Raw genomic sequence first — 25305 nt, 5'->3', positions numbered from 1 at the left:
GACATGTTATAAAACGAGGAATTAAGAAACTAGACTTGCCATGCACCATAGATTAAAATTGCCATGATACATGCACTTAAAATTGCCATGGTTCATACAAAAAAATATTTTCATGTTCAAAGTACTGGAATTGGCATCATCGAAAAACTAAAATTGCCATGATTTACAAACTAAAATTGCCACATGGAACTTTAGTTTAAACACTATGACAACTACAGTGTAAACATCATGTCAACTTTTGGGGATTTTTTTTTTCGTCGAAACATATCAACATGGGGTCTAGTTTTGAAGATCTCGTCGAGACGGATTTAATGGTGAAAACGGATTTTTAATTCGCTTTTTTAGTTAGGAGTAAAACATTTTTAAGCCGAAAATAAAAAAGATTTCTGCTGATGTCATTTGTTCATACGTGGCAAAATGAGTGGTGATGGAGGTGTGTGAGCGATGTACAAACGCCCACACGTGTGGGCGTTAGTTTTTCCGTATATATATGCCCCTTGGGCCTTCAATAAAGATACAGTTTTGCTAAAGCACATCTAGATGTACCATAAGTATTGCACATCTAAGTCCTATGTCATTGATCTTAGTCGAGATTCGTGTGGATATTTTCTTTTTCTTTTTTCTTTTTCTTTTTTCTTGATTCACTCACTTAGATGTGCAATAACTAGGGTACATCTAGACGTGCCCTAGACACACCCAGATACATAAGGCTGGTCATAGTGGGGAGTAACTTAGACTAGTAATGTTACTAGTCTATGTTACTACCTCTATAGTGCATAGTGTCATAGATTAGTATCATAGATGGTCTCATTTATTGTCATGCATGACACATAGTAGCATCACATTTATTATGTTACGGTATCTACCTATGTCACTATAACCATCTTTTTCTTCTTTAATTGCCTGCCACATAAGCATGTTTGCGACTCCCAAATGCATGATACTACTTATGTTACCCACTATGGCCAGCCTAAGTTGCTTTACTAACAGTAAACCCCCCGGGCCAATCGGAGCGCGGCATTTGATCGAGTTCTCTCCGCCACTACCCGGATGCCACTCCTTGCATACGTGGCGGTCCAAGCCCCACCCCACCGCTCGGCCATTTGCCGGCCACCACGCGTCTGCCGCTCCCTGGACTCGACTCCTCTCGTCTCGGTTGGGGGGAGAAAGAGAGAGAGAGCAGAGAAGACAGGGAGGGGGGAAGAGGCCGTCTGCGAATTTGAGGATTTTCCTCTCCCTCTCTCTCTTTTGTTCGTAGCCGTCTGGATATGCTACCGCTGGCACCCGGGAGACAGCACGAATCGGGCGCGGTCGCCGCTACCTGAGCTGGAGGAGGATGTTTGATTGCAACGGGGAATCCCAACAGCAGGTGCGCCGCCGCCTCCCTCTTCTCTGCTCTGTTCTAATTTGCGTTCTCCTCACACGGTTAGATCTGCTATGTGTTCACGACGTGTCATGTATGTTGCGTTCTAGGTTTAGATGTGGTGGTTTGAGAAGGGGTAGGAGATGCTTTCCATGGAGGTCTGAGCGTGGTTGCGCAGCAGAGCAAGTCATTTTGACATCTCTATGTTTTTTTTTTTTGACGGGGGAGCAGTCATGGTTTACTACTAGTACTAGTTACGGATGTAGCCGGTAAGACTGCCTATTGCTTCGAGGAGTACTGGAATGCTGCGCCACGTGCTTGAGAGGGGAAAAAGCACAACAAATATTTTGTATGTGTGTAGTGTTGCTGCAATCTGTCTATCTGAAAATGACCCCATTTTAGCACCAGTTTTCATACCTACCTGAAAATGACCCTATTTCAAGCTCTGTATGGTTTTCCACCTCTCATGGTAGCTGAGTCTACACTACCTGACTCCATTTGTGAGGACAGTGAGAACTTATTACAAAACAGAGAGCTAGCAATGGAAGTGATCAAGAAAAATTTGCTGAAAGCTCAAGACAGAATGAAGTACTTTGCTGATAAGAAGAGAACTGACAGGCAATTCCAAGTGGGTGACATGGCCTATCTCAAGCTTCAACCTTACAGGCACACCTCACTTAGTCTCCACAAACACCTGAAACTCCATTCCAAATTTTATGGTCCCTTCAGAGTGCTGCTATAAATTGGGAACACTACATATAAATTGCTCCTTCCAGAAGGGTGTCAACTACATCATACCTTCCATGTCAGGCAGCTCAATAAGCATGTCAGCCCTCATGTCATACCAACTCGTCACTTGCCTCTAGTGGATGAGAATGGACTGATCAAAATGGAGCCAGAAAAGGTACTGGAAAGGAAATTGATTCCCAGACCACAGGGGAACATCAGTATTCCTGTTGTATGTTTGCTAGTCAAATGGGCGAACAAGTCGATCGAAGCAGCAACATGGGAGGACTCAACATTTATACAAAAGTTTTTTCCCTCCTTTCAGCCTTGAGGACAAGCATTGTCCCAATTGGGGGGTATTCTCAGGTTCGAGACTGAATCAACTGAAGAATAGTGACACTTCTACTGTCTCCGCGTGATGCTCCTGAGGTCGCGCTCGACGTTCATCCTTGATCGTAGGGCTCACGTCGCTTGATACCGGTTCGCCCGTTTATGTTCATTGTCAGCCGCTGATCGAAGATCGGATGCTACACCACCTCTCTCGCATCATTGTTCAGCATCTGGCAACGTTGACTGGTTGCCTTTGCTTTCTGTTTTAGCTTTTCACCTGCTTACGACTGTAATGGCTATAAAGCACCATTTCTTTGCGTTTGAGACCAACTTTATGTAATTGTGTAATTGGGTTGTAACCGTAACCGCCTGTGGCGTGCTACAGTGCCCTAATTTCCTACTCCCTCCGTCCCAAAATAAGTGTCTCAACTTTGTACTAACTCTAGTACAAAGTTGTACTAAGCTCTAGTACAAGCTTAGTACAACTTTGTACTTGAGTTAGTACAAAGTTGAGACACTTATTTTGGGACGGAGGGAGTATTTTGCAATAGAAACCCTAGCAACTCGAGCCAATTTGCACTAAAATCTTCTAAGTTTCTTCTTTCACAATATAATCCAGTCAGTAGCTAGCCATGCCCTAACAGAGAGAGAGAGAGAGCGATAGAGGTAGGTGGGAAGAATAGGAAGACCAGAAAGGGATTTGCTACAGTCTTCTTCGATGGCTCACTCCTCTACGCTTTTGACTTAAGTACTGGTTACATTCGCTAGTCCTGAACCCCACACGCAGGTGATTACTATTGTTTGAGAGAGAGATAGAGGCAGGTGGGATGAACAGGAAGAACAGAAGGGCATTGGGAGAAGTGCATATTTCAACCCCAAACTCATGCCCTAGTTAATTTACAACCCCAAGCTCCAATACCGTCTAGACTAGGGCATGAGTTCGGGGTTGAAATATGCACTTCTCTCAAGGGGCAGTCTTCTCCGATGCCTCACTCCTCTACTCAATCGGCTTAAGTACTTGTTACATTAGTGTCCTAGTTGATTAAGCAACTTCGTTAGGAAAGAGTCCAGTCAGTTTAGAGATCGTATTAGAGTTTGAATAGATTTACTGGCTTGTTTTGAACTGGACTACATGTTCTTTATTCTCCCTGAATATTCGTGGTCTTTTATACATTTTGAGAATATTAACATTTCATCAAATTACAAATTTAAATAGAGGCAGGTGATAGAGTTTGCGATTTGCTAAATTTTATGATGTGAGACTAAAAAACAGTAACAACATAGTCCCAAACAAGTTGGGGTAGGCTAGAGGTGAATCCCATAAGATCTCACGACCAACTCATTGTTTTGGCATATGGATAGCAAGCTTCCACGCATCCCTGTCCATGGCAAGCTCTTTGGTGATATTCCAATCCTTCAGGTATCTCTTTACGGACTCCTCCCATGTCAAGTTCGATCTACCCCGACCTCTCTTGACATTATCAGCACACTTTAGCCGTCCGCTGTGCACTGGAGCTTCCGGAGGCCTGCGTTGAATATGCCCAAACCATCTCAGATGATGTTGGACAAGCTTCTCTTCAATCGGTAATACCCCAACTCTATCTCGTATATCATCATTCCGGACTCGGTCCTTCCTTGTGTGGCCACACATCCATCTCAACATGCGCATCTCCACCACACGTAACTGTTGAACATGTTGCCTTTTAGTCGGCCAACACTCAGTGCCATACGACATTGTGGGTCGAACCGCCGTCCTATAGAACTTGCCTTTTAGTTTTTGTGGCACTTTCTTGTCACAGAGAATGCCAGAAGCTTGGTGCACTTCATCTATCCGGCTTTGATTTGATGGTTCACATCTTCATCAATACACCCATCCTTCTGCATTATTGACCCCAAATATCGAAAGGTGTCCTTGTGAGGCACCATCTGCCCATCAAGGCTGACCTCCTCCTTGTGCCTAGTAGTATTGAAACCGCACCTCATGTACTCGGTTTTAGTTCTTCTAAGCCTAAAACCTTCCGATTCCAAGGTTTGTCTCCATAACTCTTAACTTCCTATGACCCCCATCTGAGTATCGTTGACTACCACCACATCATCTGCAAAGAGCATACACCATGGGATATCTCCTTGTATATCCCTTGTGACCTCATCGGTCACCAAAGCAAAAAAGATAAGGCCTCAAAGATGACCCCTGGTGCAGTCCTATTTTAATCGGGAAGTCATCAGTGTCGCCATCACTTGTTCGAACACTTGTCTCAACATTATTGTACATGTCCTTAATGAGGGTAATGTACTTGTCTCAATAAATCTGACTAGAGTGTCGACCACTACTAAAAGTCACTAGATGTGATCCTCTCTTTTTAAAGAGGGTGTTAGCTACGATCATGTCGTAGGCTAGAGCAAAGCTTAAGACATCTTCTCCTTGATTCCTGATGCCATAGCCAAAGCCCCCATGCATCCCTTCAAAACCTGTGTTAGATGTACCCACGTGGCCATTGAGGTCTCCTCCTATGAACAGCTTCTCGCCAATCGTACACTTCTAACCATGTCCTCCAGGCCTCCCAGTACTCCCTCTTGGTGTTCTCATTGTGGCCTACTTGCGGGGCATACATGCTGATAACATTGAGAACTAAGTCCCCAACTACCAGCTTGACCAGGATAATCCGGTCCCCACGTCTCTTGATGTCTACCACTCCGTACTTGAGGCGTGTACCACAGCTTGAAGCCGGTATCCTCCACCTCCTTCGCCTTCTGTCCCCTCCATTTGGTTTCTTGGACGCAAAGGATATCAACACCTCTCGGCACCGCTGCATCAACTAGCTCCCGAAGCTTCCCTGTTAGGGACCCTACGTTCCAGCTACCTAAGCGAATCCTCCTAGACTCGGCTAGCTTCCTTACCCTTCGCACTCGTCGAGTCAAATGTGAAGACCCTTGCTCATTTTCCACTACATCCGGGCGACGATGTAGTGCGCCACTAAGGATGCGACGACCCGATCCTCGCTCACTTGCCACCGTATCCAGATCAAGATACGGTGCGCCATCGAGGGGATGACGGCCCGGCCCTTGCCCATTTGACACCACACCCGGGTTCCGATGTGGCGCGTCGCTGAGAGGGTTACGCCTCTTTTGGGTTTTATCTCCATAAGAGTGGCTGAGTTTTGACGTTGTCTCGCCAAGCCTATCACAACCCTCCTCAGTATGATGCGCAAATTAATTTTGATTAGCGACGCAGAGACACTGCTACTTTTTATCCAGATGATTTAGTCTTTGGTTTTGAAATGCAGGTAGGGGATGGAATCTGGGCTGAACTCAGGGAGAATGAAGACCATATAACACCTTGCCCCAAGGATACGAAGGATAGTAGATCAATCTGTGTTCGAGACCAGAAGAAGAATGATGATGAAGCAGCTAGTGTTGTGGGCCTTACTGAATGTACTTCAGGGGGTCAAACTGAACATCCTGGTTTGGAAAAGCAGGCTGCCACTGAGGCTAGTGGACATTATTCAGCTGCACAACTTGACATAGAATCCTGGCCTGACCTGCCTCTCCCGAGCACTGCATTTGATAGAAACTACAATGACTATAATATAGCATCAACATATTTGGATTTCAATTCTGCATCTAGTTTACAAAAAGTTACCAGAAGCGTGTCAGGTTTGTTTCATTATTTAACATTTCTACATTCAAACATGCCACACATGTAGGAAAAAAAAAGGTAAAGACACAATACTTTCAAAGCAAATTATATATCTTTCGTTAGCCCATATACAGTGCAGCTGGATGGTGAATCTGAAGTGTTTGGCAATGAGAATGAAGAAAAGAGCAACAACCTTCTCGACTGTGACTGGGGCAATATTGGAGATTTTGATGATTTTGACTACTTGTTTAGGTAAGGTTGGAAATCAAATGAAACAACAAGTATGGATAGTTGGTACGATACTATTACCGGTTTAATAAACTTATAGCTTGATGTGGTTCTGCAGCAACACTGAAGCCTTATTTGGAAATGAGATGATTGTTAATGGCAGTAATTTCCTTGTTACGAGTTCAGATGTGGTTGTCGGTACTGTACAATCAATCCCCTTTCCGGTATGTATATGTAGTACTCGGATCTTTTATTGCTAATTTTCATTTCCTCTGTAGCATTGAGCTCTTTCTTATCAATGCGACTTGATTGTTTTACAGTGTATACCATTAAATAAGCAACCATCTTCTGATTGTGGATCTTCTTCGGTTCTGATTAATTGTACTCCCAGTAAAATAGCCAAACAAGAAATCAAGGTACATGGCTAAATGCATTGACATGCCTAGCAACCATCTCTTGGTTGCTCTTGTATATACGATACAACTTTTGGGGGGTAGTAGATGTTACAGACAGGTATTGGGGGCAGCACTATAGCCGCAGGCCCAGACCTGCCACACAGTCCGTAACCACAATACCAACAGGTGGGCCTTAGGCAGGCACATGGCTAATCCTTGGCGGCCAAGAAGTCCAAGTTTATCCCTAGCAAATATATTTCTATTAGGAAGTTGTCTTTACTTTCCAAACGGTTAGGATCTGGTTTGCTTTCCAAGTTTTGTGATCTCTCTGATCTATATAAAGAGAGGATAGTTTGTATTAGGATTATCAATCAAGAAATAGGGAAAATTGCCCCAAACTGAGAGTTCAGAGCCTCCAGCGTCACGGCAGGGGACGAGCCCCTACATGCGCCTAAGGGCGAACCTCGCTATCCCCTCCGATCAGATCCCAGTTTCCACCTCCCAACTCCACGCACGTAACATCTTGGTATCAGAGAGGACCTTCCTCGGCCACCCACCACCAACAGCCACCAATTCCCCCCCCCCCCCCCCCCCCTTTTCTACCTGACCTCAAAGCACTACCCGAGCTGCGGTCTGATGTCGCAGCATTGACGGAACAACTAGCGGCTGCTAGGGTGTCCATTGACCTTCTGGAGAAGGGAGGATCCAGCAAGGCACAGAGCAAAGATGAAGATGAGATTGACAACACAGCTGCTGCTGCACTGGCTGCACCGTTTGCCTACCGGGAGGCTCCAAAGTTCCACAAGCTGGAATTCCCTACCTATAACGGGGAGGGCGACCCGTTGCCTTGGTTGAACCGTGTCGAGTGCTTCTTCAAGGGCCACCAGACGGAGGACAAGGAAAAGGCGTGGATGGCCTCCTATCACCTAACCGATGATGCTGCACTATGGTACAGCCGGCTGGAGATGATGCATGGCGAACCACCATGGCCAAAGTTTGTCAAATACCTGAACCGCAGTTTTGGGCCAAGGATCAGGACTAGTCGGCTGGCGGAAATTAAACACTTGAAACAAACAGGCTCGGTATGCGACTACAAGAAGCAATTCCTCACTCTTGTTTGCAGGTGCGAGAGTCTTTCAGAAGAGCAACAGATCGAGTTGTTCATTGCTGGGCTACGCAAGCCCATCCGTACTGATGTGGACTTGCAGTACCCATCGAACCTTGAGGCTGCCATGAGCTTAGCACTCTCCTATGAGCAGGGTTGTTTTACAGATGATGAGGACACAACCACACCACTCTCAGGCACAATATTGTCGTCCAAAGCAACCAAGGCAACAGCAACGGTCGCTGTTTCCCTACCCAAACAGCCTGCTGCTGTCCCAGCCGGACAGCCCCTCCCTGCTAGGCAATTCAAGAAACTTACCCCAACAGAGATGGCCGACCGGCGCACTAAAGGGTTGTGCTTTAACTGTGATGAGAAGTACGCCCGTGGCCACCGTTGTGCCCGGCTTTTTTGGATCGAGGTGCCTGATGGGGAAGACACTGACGACGTTGATGCTGACACAGTTGAGAAAGTGTTCGCCCTGGCAGCATCTGACACTACTGCGAGAGGTCCAGGAGCGTCAACCAATGGCACGCCAACCATCTCGGTGCGTGCACTTACGGGTATATGCATTGGCAAGACCATGCAGCTACATGTCCAAGCTGCTGGAGGTCGTCTCAGGGCTCCGGTGGACTCAGGATCCACACATAATTTTCTAGCTGAGGAGGCAGCCAGTCGCATGGGAATTTCCCTTGAACAACGCCCGGGGTTCAAGTAACCGTGGCTAACGGGGACAAAGTTTCGAGTGCTGGATGTGTGCAGGGCCTCTTGCTGGATGTCCTTGGCGAGCTGTTTGTCATTGACTGTCATGCCACTCCCTTGGATGGTTTCGACTTGGTACTTGGCGTCCAATGGTTGCGCACACTGGGGCCCATACTTTGGGACTTTGAGCACTTGACCATGTCGTTTTGGAAGAAAGATCACCAGGTCATTTGGCACAGCATCAACATGTCCGAAGGGCCACTGCAGGTCCATTCATGTGCCACCGATGACCACATGGCCATACTTCTGGAAGGGTTCAAGGCTCTGTTTGATAAACTGTGTGGCTTACCACTGGTGCGCATGTGCGACCACGCATTCGGCTCTTGCCAGGAACGACCCCTATTGCAGTTCGCCCATACCGTTACCCTCAGCTCCAGAAGGATGAGATTGAACGCCAATGTGAGGATATGCTCCAGCAAGGTATCATCCGGGAAAGTAACTCTGAATTTTCTTCCCTGGTGATTCTTGTCAAGAAACAGGTCGCACATGGAGGTTTTGCGTGGACTACCGCCAACTTAATGATGGTACTGTCAAGGATAAATACCTGATTCCGGTTGTCGACGAGCTCCTGGATGAGCTCAATGGTTCTTCGTTCTTCACCAAGCTTGATCTCCGCAGTGGGTATCATCAGGTTCGGATGCACGAGCCAGATGCCAAGATGATGGCCTTCCGCACGCATCACGGCCATTACGAGTTTTTGGTGATGCCTTTTGGCCTCACCAACGCACCAGCCACGTTCCAAGCCTTGATGAATGCTGTTCTTTGTCCTTCTCTTCGGAAATTTGTACTCGTTTTCTTTGATGATATTTTGATCTACAGGAAGTCTTGGACAGAACACCTTCGTCATGTTCGTGCTGTCTTGCTTCTCCTACAGCAGCATCAGCTATCCTGAAGCGCTCTAAGTGCTTCTTTGGTGAGCGCAAAGTGGCCTATTTGGGCCATATCATCTCAGCAGACGGCGTCGCCATGGACCCGGCCAAGGTGGAAGCGGTGGAGGCATGGCCAAAACCACGAAGTGTCCGCGCCCTTAGCGGGTTCCTTGGGCTTGCTGGGTATTATCGCAAGTTCATCCAGGACTACAGAGTGCTCTCAGCTCCACTCACCAAGCTCGTCAAGAAAGAAGGCTTTTTGTGGTCCCCGGAGGCTGACACAGCCTTTCACACACTCAAGCAGGCACTCGCAGCAGGACCTGCCTTGCAGCTACCGGACTTCAACTCTCCATTCTTGGTGGACTATGATGCGTCTGGCACGGGCTTTGGAGCCGTGCTACACCAAGGGGGCAGACCTCTTGCTTTCTTCAGCAGGGCGGTGGCACCATGCCATGTCAAGCTAGCAGCTTATGAGCGTGAGCTAATTGGATTGGTGAAAGCTGATCGACATTGGAGGCCGTATTTGTGGGGCCGAAGCTTCAAAATAAGAACATATCACTATAGTCTGAAATACTTGCTTGACCAGCGCCTCTCCACCATTCCGCAACATCAATTGGTAAGCAAGCTGCTGGGATATGACTGCACTGTGGAGTATCGACCAGGCCGTCAAAATACAGTGGCATATGCTCTCTCCAGGTGCCACGAGGAGGAGCTAGGGGCTGTCTTTGTTCTCTCATGTCCTCAGTTTCAACTTTTTGATGATTTGCGCCAGGAAATTGCCACTAGTGCAGACCTCACAGCGTTGCGTGACTCCATTAAAGCAGGGATGGCTGCAGGGCCTTGGAGTGTCACCGACGGCCTCATTCTCCATAAAGGTCGGGTCTACATCACAACAGCCTCAGTTTTCCTCCCTGCAATCTTGGCAGATGCCCACGACTCCGGTCATGGGTGTTCAGAAGACACTTCACCGATTGCGTGCCAATTTTTACATCCCTTGCATGCGAGCAGTGGTGGAGGAGTTTGTGCGGTCTTGTGTCGTGTGCCAGCGCAACAAGACTGAGCATCTTCCCGGTGGCCTTCTCCAACCCCTTCCAGTCCCTCAACATGTTTGGACAGACATTTCCATGGACTTTGTGGAGGGCCTGCCGAAAGTGGGTGGTAAGTCAGTCATTTGACTGTTGTTGACCGTTTCTCGAAATATAACCACTTCATTGCTTTGGGACATCCATACTCTGCTAGCTCTGTTGCCAAGGCCTTCGTCGATAACATAGTTCTTCTACATGGATTTCCGACGTCCATTGTGAGCGACCGTGACCCAGTATTTACCAGCAATTTCTGGACCGAGCGTTTCCGCCTCGCTGGTGTCAAACTACAACTCAGTTCTGCATTTCATCCCACTGACGGACAAAAATAAGTGCTGAACCGCATCATTGGCATGTACTTGCGGTGTTTAGTGGGCGATCGTCCTAAACAGTGGCCTCACTGGCTTCCTTCGGTTGAGTTCTGCTACAACTCATCTTTTCAGTCCGCCCTGAAAGCTACTCCTTTCGAGGTGGTATATGGGCGTCCGCCTCCGATGCTTGTATCTTATGAGCCAGGCCTTGCAAAAGTAGCAGCTGTGGACCGTGCCCTCTCAGACCGTGACGAGTTCCTTGCTGACATACGGGATCGCCTTCTCCAAGCTCAGAATAGCATGAAGATCCACCATGATGAGAAGCACCGTGACATTGCCTTCACCATTGGAGAATGGGTCTGGCTTCACCTTCAGCATCGGCCCACGGCATCCTTGGGTGCGCACAGCAATGCCAAGCTCGCTCCACGATACTTTGGACCATATCAAATTCTTGAGCGCATTGGTGAGGTGGCATACCGGTTGCAGCTTCCACCTCATGCACGGATTCATGATGTATTCCATGTGGTGTTCCTCAAAAAAATATCATGGTCCGCCCCCAGATACCCCTCCTGCATTACCGGACATCTTACATGGCAGGGTGGTTCCAACTCCGGCTGTTGTGCTTCGCTCACGTCTGTTCAAGGGAGTCCCTGAAGTATTGGTGCAGTGGCAGGGTGCTGATTCGACAGCTACTTCATGGCTGCCCCTGGAAGACTTCAAGCATCGTTATCCAGATTTCCAGCTCGAGGACGAGCTGTTTCTCCAGGCGGGCGGAAGTGTTACGGACAGGTATTGGGGGCAGCACTATAGCCGCAGGCCCAGACCTGCCACACAGTCTGTAACCACAATACCAACAGGTGGGCCTTAGGCAGGCACATGGCTAATCCTTGGCAGCCAATAAGTCCAAGTTTATCCCTAGGAAATATATTTCTATTAGGAAGTTGTCTTTACTTTCCAAACGGTTAGGGTCTGGTTTGCTTTCCAAGTTTTGTGATCTCTCTGATCTATATAAAGAGAGGATAGTTTGTATTAGGATTATCAATCAAGAAATAGGGAAAATTGCCCCAAACTGAGAGTTCAGAGCCTCCAGCGTCACGGCAAGGGACGAGCCCCTACATGCGCCTAAGGGCGAGCCTCGCTATCCCCTTCGATCAGATCCCAGTTCGGACCTCCAACTCCACGCACGTAACAGCAGATGCTAATGCTAATGTATGCTGAGTGTAAAATTGTCTGGGTAGTGATTATTCTCGAAAACTAAATCAGACCAGTAATTGTGTATGTGCAATGCACATTAATATTAAGCAAGATATTAATTGTATTGCACATTAATATTAGGCAAGATATAAATTGCATATTAATATTAGGTAGGACTAGTACAATGCTCGTGCGTTGCTACGGGCAAAATACAGGAAAATAAATCAAACTGATGACTAAGTGACATCAGTGAAGTCCTTCGAATATATATCACCTTTTACCAAATTCTTTAGCGGATACTATGAGAGCAACTGTGCACCGGTCGCCTATTTTTTATCGGTGGTAAAAATTTGTGATCGTCGTCTTCTTCCTCCTCTTTGTCTTCCTCCTTCCATCCCAACAACCCATCCTTCGACGCTGGTCGTGGCCAGTGTCGATGTCCTGCGCCACCCTACCCGAGCCACCTTCTTTGTTGGTTCATCATTGCCCCGACACTGATCGAGGCCGGTGTCGATGCTGCCCTGCCCATTCTCAAAACAATTATGCAAATCTCAGATGATCTCTTAAATGAAACATGTTATCAGTGCTTGGCGAGATGGCATGTGCATAGCTTATATGAAGCATGTGAAAGAGGGTATCATGTTTTTAGAGGGATGGATTGATCAGCACAAGCATGCATGTATGGAAACTTAATGCCTTCCAGAATTAAGCCACAAATTTTTCAAGCAAAGCACCATATTTTTCTTATGCTAGAAGGGTGAACACGTATGCAAAGGAGCTGAAATCAACCTTAATGTTTGGCACATTTTTATATTGGTATAGATACGGTTGAACAGGTGAGATTTGTCGGATCTCCGCAACTCGCTCTTTTTATATTGGTATAGATATTGAAGGTGGTAGCTAGCCATGTGATGCATATGCTCATCTTTTATGAATGAATTCATCTCCATCTTTCATGATGATCTGGGAAATTGTTTTCTTCACATGGTTGCTATCCTTTCTAAACATATAAATTAACACATATAAGAGTGTCAATTGTCCAGTGTAGTGATTTTTAAACACTTATTCACTTCATAGTTATCATTTATTTTTCACTTGCAATTTAGAGATCTTTTGAACTGGCCTGAATGGAGCTGATGATCATATCCTGATAAATTTGGCTATACCAATCTGATATCTGTTATCCAGCCTAAGGCTCCAATAGTTGATGTTCACCAGAAAAGTAACAACAACAACAACAACAAAGCCTTTAGTCCCAAACAAGTTGGGGTAGGCTAGAGGTGAAACCCATAAGATCTCGCGACCAACTCATGGTTCTGGCACATGGATAGCAAGCTTCCACGCACCTCTGAACAAAAGATGCTACTTGTAATGTATGCTGTTTTTCTATACATGTATTCAGTTGATCCTCTCTGGATTCATCCTGTATGACATTTTCCCCCTCCTATTGGGAACTGTCTTCACTACTATAATTGCCGTTTTGATAGCCTAGAATTTATATGTAGTTTAAAATTGGTCAAAACAATAGGTACTTGGTTACATCTTGTTTCAGTGAGTGACCTGGCTCGTTACAACCCAGTATAAATGTGGCACTTTTGTAGGGAGATGTAAAGAAGAGACAATTGAAATCACAAAGAAAACCAGATGACGGAAGCAAAAGTAAAACATCCAACAATACAAGTGGTTTCTCCCAGAACCAAGGACACCAGCAACCAGACAGTTTGCATTCATTATCCGAACCTCCTGTCCAGCATTTTCAGACTCGTCAATATGCACTGCTCCACGATAGCAAGAATATGGAGCAATTTCAAGATGCTATTCAGCTTGCATTCCCTGGCTATGGATATCCTGCATATCCATGTCCTACCATTCCGGCGGTGTCAAATATTCAGGCTGAAGGCCATCAGACAAACCCAAAGGCTGCATGTTACCAAACTTCAGTAGATCCTCTGAAGCAATCAAGTTCCACAGAAAAGCCACAAGATATGCCATCAAGGGCACTGATGATGACACCCCAGGAAAAGATTGAAAAGCTTAGGCGCCGACAACAACAACATGCCCTGAGAGCTATTCAACAACAGCAGCAGCAATTTCGTCAAGAGGGTTCGGGCAGGGACACTTTGGTACCTCGAGCATACTCCCGAAGGAACAAGAACTCAGATTCATTAGGGAGTTCAGGTATCATAGACGAAAATGCACTAGAGCAGACTTCAGCTTGTCGTAAAGAGATTCATAAGAATTCTGGAATTCCTGATGATCCCTTTATAGAGGAAAAAATATATTATGAGCTTAAAGATGCCCTTGGGAAGGTCATTTCTTTGTTCTTTCTGTAAAACGTTATTGATGTTCATGTGTTGAGTGAAACACTTTTCAGTTGCAGGATTTGGTCTTATGAAAATGAAATTGACTAAATATTTTATTCCTTGTGCAGCTGGATGCCAGGACTCGACTCTGCATTCGAGACAGTCTGCTTCGATTGGCTCATAGTTCCTCACAGAGACAAATTGCTGGTGACAGAACTAGCAGTAACAAGACTAAAAGAGATGAAGATGAAGTTTCAGAAAATGACGCATCCAACAGGAGAAAAAGGTATATTGCTTAATGCCAAAGTGGGTTAGTACTCCCTCCATTCCAGGAAAAGAGTGTATATAACTCCCACAACTATCACATTTTGGACAGATAACCCCCTCACGTCCACAAGCATCATGTTTTGGACAGATAACCCCCTCACGTCCAAAACCGGGATCTTAATTGCCTCAACTATCCAAAACCAGGCAAATCACCCCCTCCAAACTGTTTTGGCAGGTGGTTTTGCCCACATGGCCCGCTGACCAGATTTTTTTGTTTGACTTACACTGCCATCTCATCTCATGACTCACATGTCAGTGTAATCAATTGTTTCTTTAAAAAACCTGTTTTTCTTTCCTCAAGACACATCAATGGAGCTGCACATGTCCGCATCTCCGGCGACTGTCGTGTGCTCCCCTGACGAGACCGTGGCGCATGCCGGTGAGGAAAACTAGCAGCAGGGTACTCGATCGTCCATCTCCTCAAGAGTCAAGACACGCGTTTAGCAGGTACGGCCCCTAGTCTCTGACTCCAGGGAGCTTGCCATCCCGCCGCTACACAATCCCCGAGTAGGCCAGCGTGGGAGTCCACCTGATACTGCCGTCGGCGTATTCCTATTACGCGCACCTCCACACAGCGCTATGGCGGAAGTGTTGTGCTGCCGCCTTCCCCATAGTCAGCATGCACGGTGGCCCCGATGTCCGTGGGAATGCCGAGGGCCGAGCTGCGCGTTGGGATGACAAGTGTCGGCGACTTTGGGCGCAGCTAAATCCTATCAAGCAGGCCGCAAGTGTCGGGATGACAATACCCGCACAATCGTAATGAAGTTTTCTGCAAAGAAGAAGCGGCAGGGTCCCCAACGCGCTGCTCGTTCGGAGATGTTGTGGCGATGGCGACGCGCCGCTACACCACCTCTGCGTCGCCCTGCGCAGGTACTGTGGGGGCGTTCGAGCGGGCACCTCTGAAGACTCTTGTGTCGTGGAGCAGTGACTATCCTACTCCCTCGGCCATGGCATTCAAGAACTCCACCTCCGAACGAGCACATGCCATGATGACATGATCTGCACGTCTCTTGTCCTGCTCCTTCTCACGTCCATCTCATGTCCCTGGAGACGCAGGCCATGAGCAACATCATCACTTTTTTCTCTGGCTCCATACAACAGCCGAACTGATGCACGTGGCCTGTGACCGGACAACGGACATCATGGGGAAACGAGCTCCGAATGTTGTTCTGCAACACGAAGCCTCCCATGGGATGGACGCAGGTGGAGCCCGAAAACAATGGCTCGTGCGGGATGGAGTGACGCGTCCTGCTGTGGATAGTTTCCGCTGCTGTCACAACGGTCGGCGGCCTCGATCGCGCCTCCGTGCCTGGACATGGCGCCCCCTCGTTCACTTCGCTACGCCTCCGGCAAGCTCTCGACGCGCTCCCAGCTCAGCGCATGGCCTCACCCAGTGCAGCAGAGCTTTTCCATGTCTCCTCGCTGCCACGTTTGCAAAACCACCATAAAAAACCACTTACCAGGGCATGAGGGGATGATTTGCCTGGTTTTGGATAGTTGAGGGGATTAAAATCCCGGTTTTGGAAGTGAGGGGGTGAATAAGGTGCACACACATTTCAAGAATCAAGTTTGACCATCAGTTTAACCAACAAAATGTGGGTTATGTGCGCCAACATTTTTATTTTCATTAGTATAATTTTGAAGTCACATAACTTATAGTGTTGGTCTAGTTGATGGTCATAGTTAAATCTTGAAATGTGTGCTGGTATGTAGGGGTTATTGGTGACTCCACTGTGATTCTAGATCTAACATCTAGCTCAAGCAGACTTGCCCTGACAGATTGTATAGCTAGGCATGTATATATGCCCTGATAGATTGTATAGCTAGGCAGACTTGCTGTACTGTCTTTATAAAATTGGGGTCCTATTTATTATTTTATGTAGTTCATACACAATATGTGTTATTCTGCTGAAGAAAAAGGGGAAAGAAAAGAAAATAAAAGAAGGGCAAAGAAGGCTTGAAACATGCCATGATAGTTGTTGCTTCAATTAAGTTCAACTTCAATTATAATGATTTTAGTTTTGTTTGAAATACCAAATTTGACCAACATATCAGAATTGCTTAGCTTGAAAAAAATGCAAAGAAAAGAAAACTTGTATATCAATGCCCAAAAATATCAAAGTTGTTGGGGTTTGAGTAAAAAAAGAAATTAAACTAGTTAAATAGGAAATCCTATCATGTTTTTTGAAGTAACATATATTTTTTAAAAGACATACATTTCATTGGTTCTTACTTAGCTCTAGGAAATCCTTGGTTACAAGTGTTCCTTTGGCATGGACATTTTGATGATAGGGACACTTTGGTGTGCTTGAGGCAAAAGGCAAATATTCCCCTGAAAGTTGGAAGCTCTAGGTATTTACTGGTGTAGTTGGAACATGCATCGTTGTTGGCTGATACAAGAAGATTCAGAAAAGGGACTGCCACGTAAATAAATACAACCATGTCCACATGTAAGATGCTCTGAAATTCCTTCATAACCCTAGCAAGTAATTGAAAGGATCTGAACTTTGCCAAGATGGGTAAAGCGTGTCAACTCTCCTGGTGGAGAGCCCGCATATTATATATTCATAGGATGGGGCTTATCCCATAAATGCATACACTTGATTGTTACAATTGTGCATAGCACGTTGAGAGTAAGAGAGATACACGGAGGTTTACAAGAGAGTTAAAGAAGAGAGTTACAGGCATAAACCGTGTACGTTTAATCTTGATCTTTAACTAGACATCCATAACATCCGCCATAAGATATCCATAACAACCGCCATAATATATCTTTAACACCCTCCCTTATTCTGAACTTCCCAAGTTAAGATTACGCTTGAACTCCTCAAACGGTCGTGTGGCCAAGGCTTTTGTAAAACCATCTGCAACTTGATCCTTTGAATGAACAAACCGAATCTGCAACTCCTTATTAGCAACTCTTTCCCTCACAAAATGATAATCAATCTCTATGTGTTTGGTTCTTGCATGAAAGATAGATTAGCAGATAGGTATGTAGCACCAAGATTGTCACACCAAAGACATGGGGTTGGTGTGTGACATATGCCAAGTTCCTTAAGCATGGACATGACCCATATAATCTCTGTTGTTGCATTTGCCAATGCTTTGTATTCTGCCTCAGTACTTGACCTGGAAACTGTGGCTTGTTTCTTTGCACACTATGAGATCAAATTAGGTCCAAAGAAGACTGCAAAACCACTTGTTGATCTTCTATCATCTATGCAACCTGCCCAGTCAGAGTCAGAAAACACACTAACAAGTGTGGATGAAGACTTGCTAAAGGTTATGCCAATACTAAGTATTTTTCACATATCTCAGTATACGTTTGGCAGCAGTCCAATGAGCTGTAGTTGGTGCATGCCGAAACTGACAAACCTTATTGACAACAAAGCAAATATCAGGCTTGGTGAGAGTCAAATACTGAAGTGCACCCACCAAACTTCTGTACTTAGTACCATCCTCTTGACTCAGGAGTTCTCCTTCAGCAAGAGATAGTTTTTCTGAAATGGACAATGGTGTTGGTGATGGTTTACAGCCCTGCAATCCAGCTCTATTCAAAAGATCAGTTGCATATTTTTCTTGGGAAAGATGAAGACCACCTTCCTTGTTTTTCTTGACTTCAATACCAAGGAAGTAATGCAGGTCACCTAGATCTTTGAGGGCAAATTCTGAATTCAAATCCTTTAACAATGCAGTTACTGCCTCATTTGATGAGCTTGTGACAATGATATCATCAACATATATAAGCACAAATATGGATGTTTTGAACTTGTTGTAAATAAATAGTGATGTGTCGGATTTAGAAGGAACATGACCAAGTGTTTGCAACTTTGAACTCAGATGTGAGTACCATGCTCTAGGGGTTTGCTTCAACCCATAGAGATTTATCAAGCCTGCACACATGAAAAGGTTTATTCTTATGTTCAAACCCAGAAGGTTGCTTCATGTACACTTCCTCTTCCAGAACACCATGAAGAAATGCATTCTGCACATCTAGCTGTCTGAGGCTCCAGCCTCTGGATACGACAATAGACAAAACAAGACGGATACTGGCAACCTTAACAATAGGACTGAAAGTATCCTCATAATCTATGCCATACCTCTGTTTGAATCCTTTAGCAACAAGTCTAGCCTTGTAACGATCTATTGTATCATCTGACTTTCTCTTTATCCTGAACACCCATTTGCAGTCAATTAAATTTTTACCTTGATGTGAAGGAACTAGGTGCCATGTCTTGTTTCTCTGAAGTGCTTGGAACTCTTCCTCCATAGCTTTTCTCCACTTGGGATCTACACTTGCTTCTTGAAAAGTACTAGGTTCTCCTGTTGAACATGCCAAGCCAAATTTAACTTTATAATTTACAGGTTGAATTACCCTTGTTCGAAGTCTTGTACGCGGCGGTGTAGTATGTTGCTGGACTGTTGTAGATGATCCAGGCGCAGAAAATCCCATAGACTGCTCCTGGATAGAGGATCCAGGCTATCCCGAGGTTGCTGCTGTGACATGTGCCGCTGCCGGATCTTCTCTGGCCATATATGTGGGTGAAGCTTCAGTGGATGGTGCAGAAAACCTAGGCGAGACAGTTGGATCAGGCTGGGATCCCGCGCCTGCTGCGGGCTGGCGCACCGTCCGCCTGACATAGACCCGTGGGTCCGGGCCAAACCGCGTGGTCGGCCGGTCCCTTGATGGCGACGCGTGCGTGGATGACGACCCCCTAGGTGAGGACGTGGCAGACGTAGACCCGTGGGTCCGGGCCAAACCGCGTGTCGGCTGGTCTCCTGATGGCGACGCGCGCGTGGATGACGGCCCCCCAGGTGAGGACGTGGCAGGCGGGGGTTGGCGAGCAGCCGCTCCTGGCGTGGATTCTGTGTTGTAGCGCTTCGATCCCGGAGTGGGTCGCGCCTGCGCTGACACCGCCGTTCCCGAGGCAGATTCGGGAGCAGCCCTGTCACGTAGCGGGGGACACATGAAATATGGACCATTTTGGCCATTTTCTTTACCATTTGACGCCAAATTGGTTTCTGTTGCTTCACCACTTGAGCCTGCTTCATCACAAATCTCATTTGCACGGTTAGAAGAGTTAGTCAAGTGGTTAGTACAATTGTCGTTCCCTTGATGAAAACCAGACAAATGAGGTGGTAGTAGAAGGATTTCTTGGCGAAGTAGGGCACCGGCGTTAGGATGTAGATGAGCAAAAGTGAAGACAGTTTCATCGAAGACCACATCATGAGAAATATATACTCGACCTGTAGGAACATCAAAGCACTTGACACCTTTGTGTTGCGCACTATAACCCAAGAAAACACATTGTTTTGAGCGAAACATGAGTTTGCGAGTATTGTAGGGACGAAGGTTTGGCCAACAAGCGCATCCAAAGACACAAAGAGAGTTATAGTTTGGTCGAGTATGAAGGAGTCGTTGCATGGGTGTTTCATTGTTGATGACACGACTGGGTAGCATATTGATGAGATGAACTACAGTAAGAAATGCCTCATCCCAAAATTTGAGAGGCATGGAGGTACCGGCTAGGAGAGCAAATCCTACCTCAACTATATGCCTATGTTTGCGCTCGGCAGATCCGTTTTGTTGGTGGGCATGAGGGCATGAAACATGATGCAAAAGACCCAACTTTTGGAAAAAACGAGTTTAACTTCTCGTATTCACCACCCCAATCAGATTGGACAGCAAGGATTTTAGTGTCAAATTGGCGTTCAACAAGTGCTTGAAAATTATGAAAAACTTGAAAAACGTCAGAACATTTTTTAAGAAGGTAGATCCGAGTGAATTTACTGTAGTCATCTATGAAACTAACATAGAAAGTATGTCTACCAACGGAAGGAGGAGCTGGACCCCATACATCAGAGAAAACAAGTTGCAATGGCTTGGTAGAAATACTAGTGGAAACTGGATATGGTAATTGATGAGCTTTCGCTTTCTGACAAGAATCACAAATAGTTTCAAGACTACGCTCACCAACACATGGGAGCTGATTATTTCGAACCACTTGTTGAACAATAACAAAAGAAGGATGTCCTAATCGCGCATGCCACCGTTCCGATGAAATTTTGATGACACCACACACTTGTTTATTGAAGCTTCTAAACTGAGGAATCAAAGGGTAGAGCCCATGCACACATCTACCGCGGTAGAGAATTTTCCTCGTGGCCTGATCACGAATCAAAAAGAAGTAGGGGTGAAACTCGAGAAAAACTTTGTTATCTATGGCAATACGATGAACAAAAAGAAGATTTTCTCAGTTTGTGGTACTTGTAAGATATTTCTAAGATGAATATTCCGATGAGGGGTATTGACAATTGCATGACCAACATGATCTATCTTCATACCTTCACTGTTTGCGTTGTGGACTTGATCATGGCCATGGTACTTCTCGCTCATGGTCACCTTTTCAAGCTCATTGGTGATGTGATTTGTGGCTCCAGAGTCAACGTACCAATTGGTATCAACTCCATAAGATGTATCTGCAGCTGCTGCGACTTTCTTGCGTTGGGAATTGTTCTCGGCATAGCGCCAATCACAATCGTTTGCAATGTGGTTTTTTGTTGTTGCAAATTTGACATTTATTTTCATACTCATCATAACCTTGAAACGGACGACCCCTATTGTTGTTATAGGAGGGGCGCCGGTTATTGCCGTAGTAGTAGTTGTTGTCGTTGTGGTAGTGGCTGCCGCCACCACCACCGCCGCCACCACCGGTGTTGTAATTGCTGCCGCCGCCGGTGTTGTAGTTGTTGCCACTGTTGTTACCACCATAGCCACCGCCACGACCACCGCCCTTGCGGTAGCCCTTGGGAGACCCACCACGGCCTCTGGCAGCGAGATTGGCAGATGATTTGAAGGCACCCGCCCCTGTTCCTTGGAACATCTCGACTCGTTGGTCGAAATTTGAGACCATGCCGAAGAGATCATCCACGGTCAGGGACTCCACGCGGACATCCAGTGGCGAGATGAGGGGCTGATAATCCATATCCAGCCCCCCGATGATGAAGGAGAGAAGCTCCTCGTCCTTGATTGGTTTGCCAGCTGCAGCGAGCTCATCAGAGAGGGCTCGCATTTGACCGAAGTAGTTGCACTCGGTGAGCCTTTTTGGGCGTTTGAGAGGGGCGATGTGGCAATTGTTGGCGCAGGAGAGGGATTGGGTGGCGAACATGTTAGCGAGTGCTGACCAGATCGCGTGGGATTTTTCTAGGGATGCAACCTGAACAAGAACTTGCTTAGAGAGGTTCCAGAGGAGATAGGCCACGATCTGTTGGTCCTGGATGAACCAGGGGTCGTAGGCTGGGTTGGGAACGATCTCTTCTTTCCCATCGGAGTTCTTGGTCATGATGGTCTTTGTGGGTTCGACTGTGGATTGGTCGATATACCCATATAGCCCAGCCCCCATGATTTGGAAACGAGCTTGGGCTTTCCAGAGGACATAGTTGGTTCGGTTGAGAGGCTTGGATGTGGTGTAATTAAGGCCAAGGGAAGAGACTTGGGTGGAGGAGGACATGGCGACTCAAGGTGGAAGATGAAGGTTGTGGTGGTGAGGGGTTTGCTAGATGCAATGGAAGAAGGAGGCTCTGATACCATGTCAAGATGGGTAAACCGTCTCAACTCTCCTGGTGGAGAGCCCGCATATTATATGTTCATAGGATGGGGCTTATCCCATAAATACATACACTTGATTGTTACAATTGTGCATAACACGTTGAGAGTAAGAGAGATACATGGAGGTTTACAAAAGAGTTAAAGGCATCAACTTCTAATAAACCGTGTACGTTTAATCTTGATCTTTAACTAGACATCCATAACATCCGCCATATGATATCCATAACAGCCGCCATAATATATCTTTAACAAACTTCACATGCTCCTAGGTTATGCCTAAGGTCATGTCGTGTGTGTCTGGCCCGACTCCCTCCCGACCCCCTCGCGCCGCCACCCAGGGCGACGCCAGGGGGACCAACTCCTCGCGCCGCCAGCCCTCCCACGAGGCAGATCTCTGCCGCCGCTGTCGCCGACACTGGCCGCGGTGGTGGCGGCGCCCGACGCCTAAAGGGCTAGGGCAGAAGGGAAGCGACGGATCTCCTATCAGGCGGCTGGGGCGCCTCTTGCGGGGTGTCTTCGTGCGGCAGGCACGGCGGCGTCCTGGCTGTGCGGCGGCAGCCGGCGAACCCAGGGCTGGCGAGGTCCTCCTGTGGGATTCTCCGCTATGCGATGGGTGGCGGCGGTGGCCGTGGATCTGGCGTCCCGGACAGATCCGTCATGGTTCGGCTATGGCCGACTGGTGGCGCGTGATGGGACCGGGGTGGGGCGGCCGTTGGTCCTCAACCGGTTTTCCGACGACACCATACGTCCACATGGCGAGGGTGTGCTCGGATCCGGTCAGCGGCGAGATTGTGGTGGCGCTACTTCTGGTGAAAATCACGCCGACTTCGGTCATGGCGGACGCTGACGGCGTCTCCGACGCCCCCTGTTGAGGCATCGTCGTTGCAAACTGCGTCAACATGATCGGGATGTTCCGGGGGAAACCCTAGAGCTGGGTCTACCAGATCGGACGATGACGGCGCCTTCGGTGTCGTGCTCCCTCCCGAGGGCATAGTTTTGGAGCAGGAGCTGGCTGGAGGGGACGAGGAGGAGCGGTGTTTCATCTACCGCAAGGCCGTCGATGGATCCCGGCGGCATGGCGCTGAGGAGTTTCGGCGACGGGCGCGTGTGGATGAATACGTGCAGGATGGTGGCGTTGTCTGGCGCCGTGGTGGGCAAGGTAGATGCAGCAGTACAGTACTGAAGATGGATTGGTGGCAGGTGGCTGCGGCGGCCTCATACCCGGCAGGTGTCCTGGTTGTTGAGTGCGCCGGACTGGTAGGTGCCCCATACCCGGCAGGCGTCCTGGTTGGGACCTCAGGTCTTAGATGTTAGGTTTGGCTGCAAGGTCTGTTTGGTATTAGGCCTAGACTATCAGCATCCCTTCATCAACTGGATAGGAGTAGCGACAGATGTAGTCTTAGTGGTGTATGACTTTGTAAGGTCTTGTGTGAATAATTAATAAAGTGGTTGCATGTATCGTCCAGATGCAGAGGCCGGGGGTTCTCCTCCATTTCTAAAAAAAAAATGTCGTGTGTCTTCTTTTGTGGAATGTAAACAGCAAGCTACCTTTTGTGCAATTTTTGTAGTTAATAGTACTTTTTTCTGCGAGTATTCACAATGGCTCATCCTTGTATCTGGATATCAGATCTCTGGTGAAGGAAGCAGAAACAGACACCAATCCAGTCGATCGAATTGTAGCCCATTTGCTGTTTCATAGACCATGTTCGACGGTTGCAACACTTGCAAAGGAAGAAATCGCATCCTCGACTCTGATGTCACTTGAAGCTGGTGAATATGTTATTATCTATATCTCTAGACTACTAGCATGAGATCTACGTGTAGAACAAACAAACATGATGGCTTGAATATTGCAATATTTTGCAGATTCCAAGATGCCTGGGGCCACGCCTGGGCGACCATCAGGAGATCAACAGACTGCGCAGGAAATGGCAATTCAGCCTTCAGTGTAACGGATGTGTGTTCAGAGTTTACTCAAATGATAGTAAAATAGGAATTCTGTATTTGCATTTTGATACGCCCGTTTCCCCTGGATGGTTGGTCTTTCTCCAGAGAGTACGCAGATGGAGACCAACGTGACATCCGAATGGTACCCTACTTTTATAGATAGCGGCCGCAGCGTCCCGCAGGTCTTTGTACTGTATTTTATAGAGTTAAATACACTACAGGTGCCTTAACTTGCCCGGCGCGGCCAGTTTGGTGTCTAAACTTGAAAAATACACAAAAGTGGTGACGTAACTTGTCTAGGCGTTCAAATACGGTGCCTCTAGACGTATGCCGCCGTATCAAGTGCCCGTGGGGCATGTCAGCGTGTCTCTGGGCCACATATTAGTGGCTGCGGGCGTGTTGTGAGCCGTGCGTGTAGTTTTTTTTTACAGAAATGTCCCTGGACTTTAGTTAATTCTTGGAAAAAATCGTTACGCATGCTGGACGCAAGCTTTTTTTTTTACGGAAACGTGTTTGTACTTCAATTAATTCTCAAAAAAATATAAACACAAGCCGGCACGAAGAGAATTCAAACCACGGACATCCTGGTTGCCTAACAAACAAGTGGACCAAGAGGCCACACTTTGGTTTATATTTAACTGCTAGCTAGCAACTTATATGCACGATTCCGCGTATCGCTTTGCACATATTTTTTGAGTGAAGTTTCTGTTTAATTTTCATGATACATAAATTTTCCTATATGAAAAAAATAAAATAATTATCAATCTGTAATTATTGTTTATTTTATATCTTTACTCTATTTTCATTATTGTGTACCTTGAAGAGATAAACATGAAATTTTTCTAAAATTTATGTGGACATAAAAAGTTGAACGTATATTAAAAATTATTGTGTAAATTTATGCATCTTCATTGAGGGCCATAAGCACGAACAATTATTGTGTATCTTCATTCTATTCTTAAAGTACACAATTATTGAAAATTGACAATATTGTATTTTAAAAACTGTTCAACGTGTATTAAATATTATTGTGTGACAATAATAAATTCCAGAAATGTACTAACATGAGCGTGTTTGTAGAAATTTAAGAATAATATTACACAATATTTTTAATACACAT

General features: G+C 46.5%; 1 protein-coding gene across 2 annotated transcripts; it reads left to right on the top strand.

The window, feature by feature from the left end:
* The first annotated feature begins 1080 nt into the window (after positions 1 to 1080).
* Positions 1081 to 24415, top strand: LOC109760997 (uncharacterized). 2 transcript variants are annotated; one of them, XM_020319797.4, is made up of 9 exons: positions 1081 to 1369; positions 5704 to 6073; positions 6191 to 6308; positions 6403 to 6508; positions 6605 to 6700; positions 13601 to 14308; positions 14431 to 14588; positions 23866 to 24008; positions 24105 to 24415. In XM_020319797.4, the coding sequence occupies exons 1-9, from the start codon at positions 1337 to 1339 to the stop codon at positions 24188 to 24190; spliced, it is 1818 nt and encodes a 605-aa protein (XP_020175386.1). In that variant the 5' UTR covers positions 1081 to 1336; the 3' UTR covers positions 24191 to 24415. The 2 variants fall into 2 exon arrangements, with proteins under 2 accessions (XP_020175386.1, XP_020175387.1); XM_020319798.4 differs by lacking the exon at positions 6605 to 6700.
* The last annotated feature ends 890 nt before the right edge of the window (positions 24416 to 25305 follow it).

This window comes from Aegilops tauschii, chromosome 3, assembly GCF_002575655.3.
Source record: "Aegilops tauschii subsp. strangulata cultivar AL8/78 chromosome 3, Aet v6.0, whole genome shotgun sequence".
NCBI classification, from domain to species: Eukaryota; Viridiplantae; Streptophyta; class Magnoliopsida; order Poales; family Poaceae; genus Aegilops; species Aegilops tauschii.
The sequence above is the reverse complement of the archived record's forward strand: the minus strand, read 5'-3'. Positions and strand labels throughout refer to the sequence as shown.

Coding starts and splice junctions, on each gene's coding strand:
- LOC109760997 (XM_020319797.4), top strand. CDS start 1,337: ATGTTTGATTGCAACGGGGAATCCCAACAGCAG. Junction 6,074..6,190: donor AGTTACCAGAAGCGTGTCAG/GTTTGTTTCATT, acceptor GCCCATATACAG/TGCAGCTGGATGGTGAATCT. Junction 14,309..14,430: donor TTAAAGATGCCCTTGGGAAG/GTCATTTCTTTG, acceptor TTCCTTGTGCAG/CTGGATGCCAGGACTCGACT.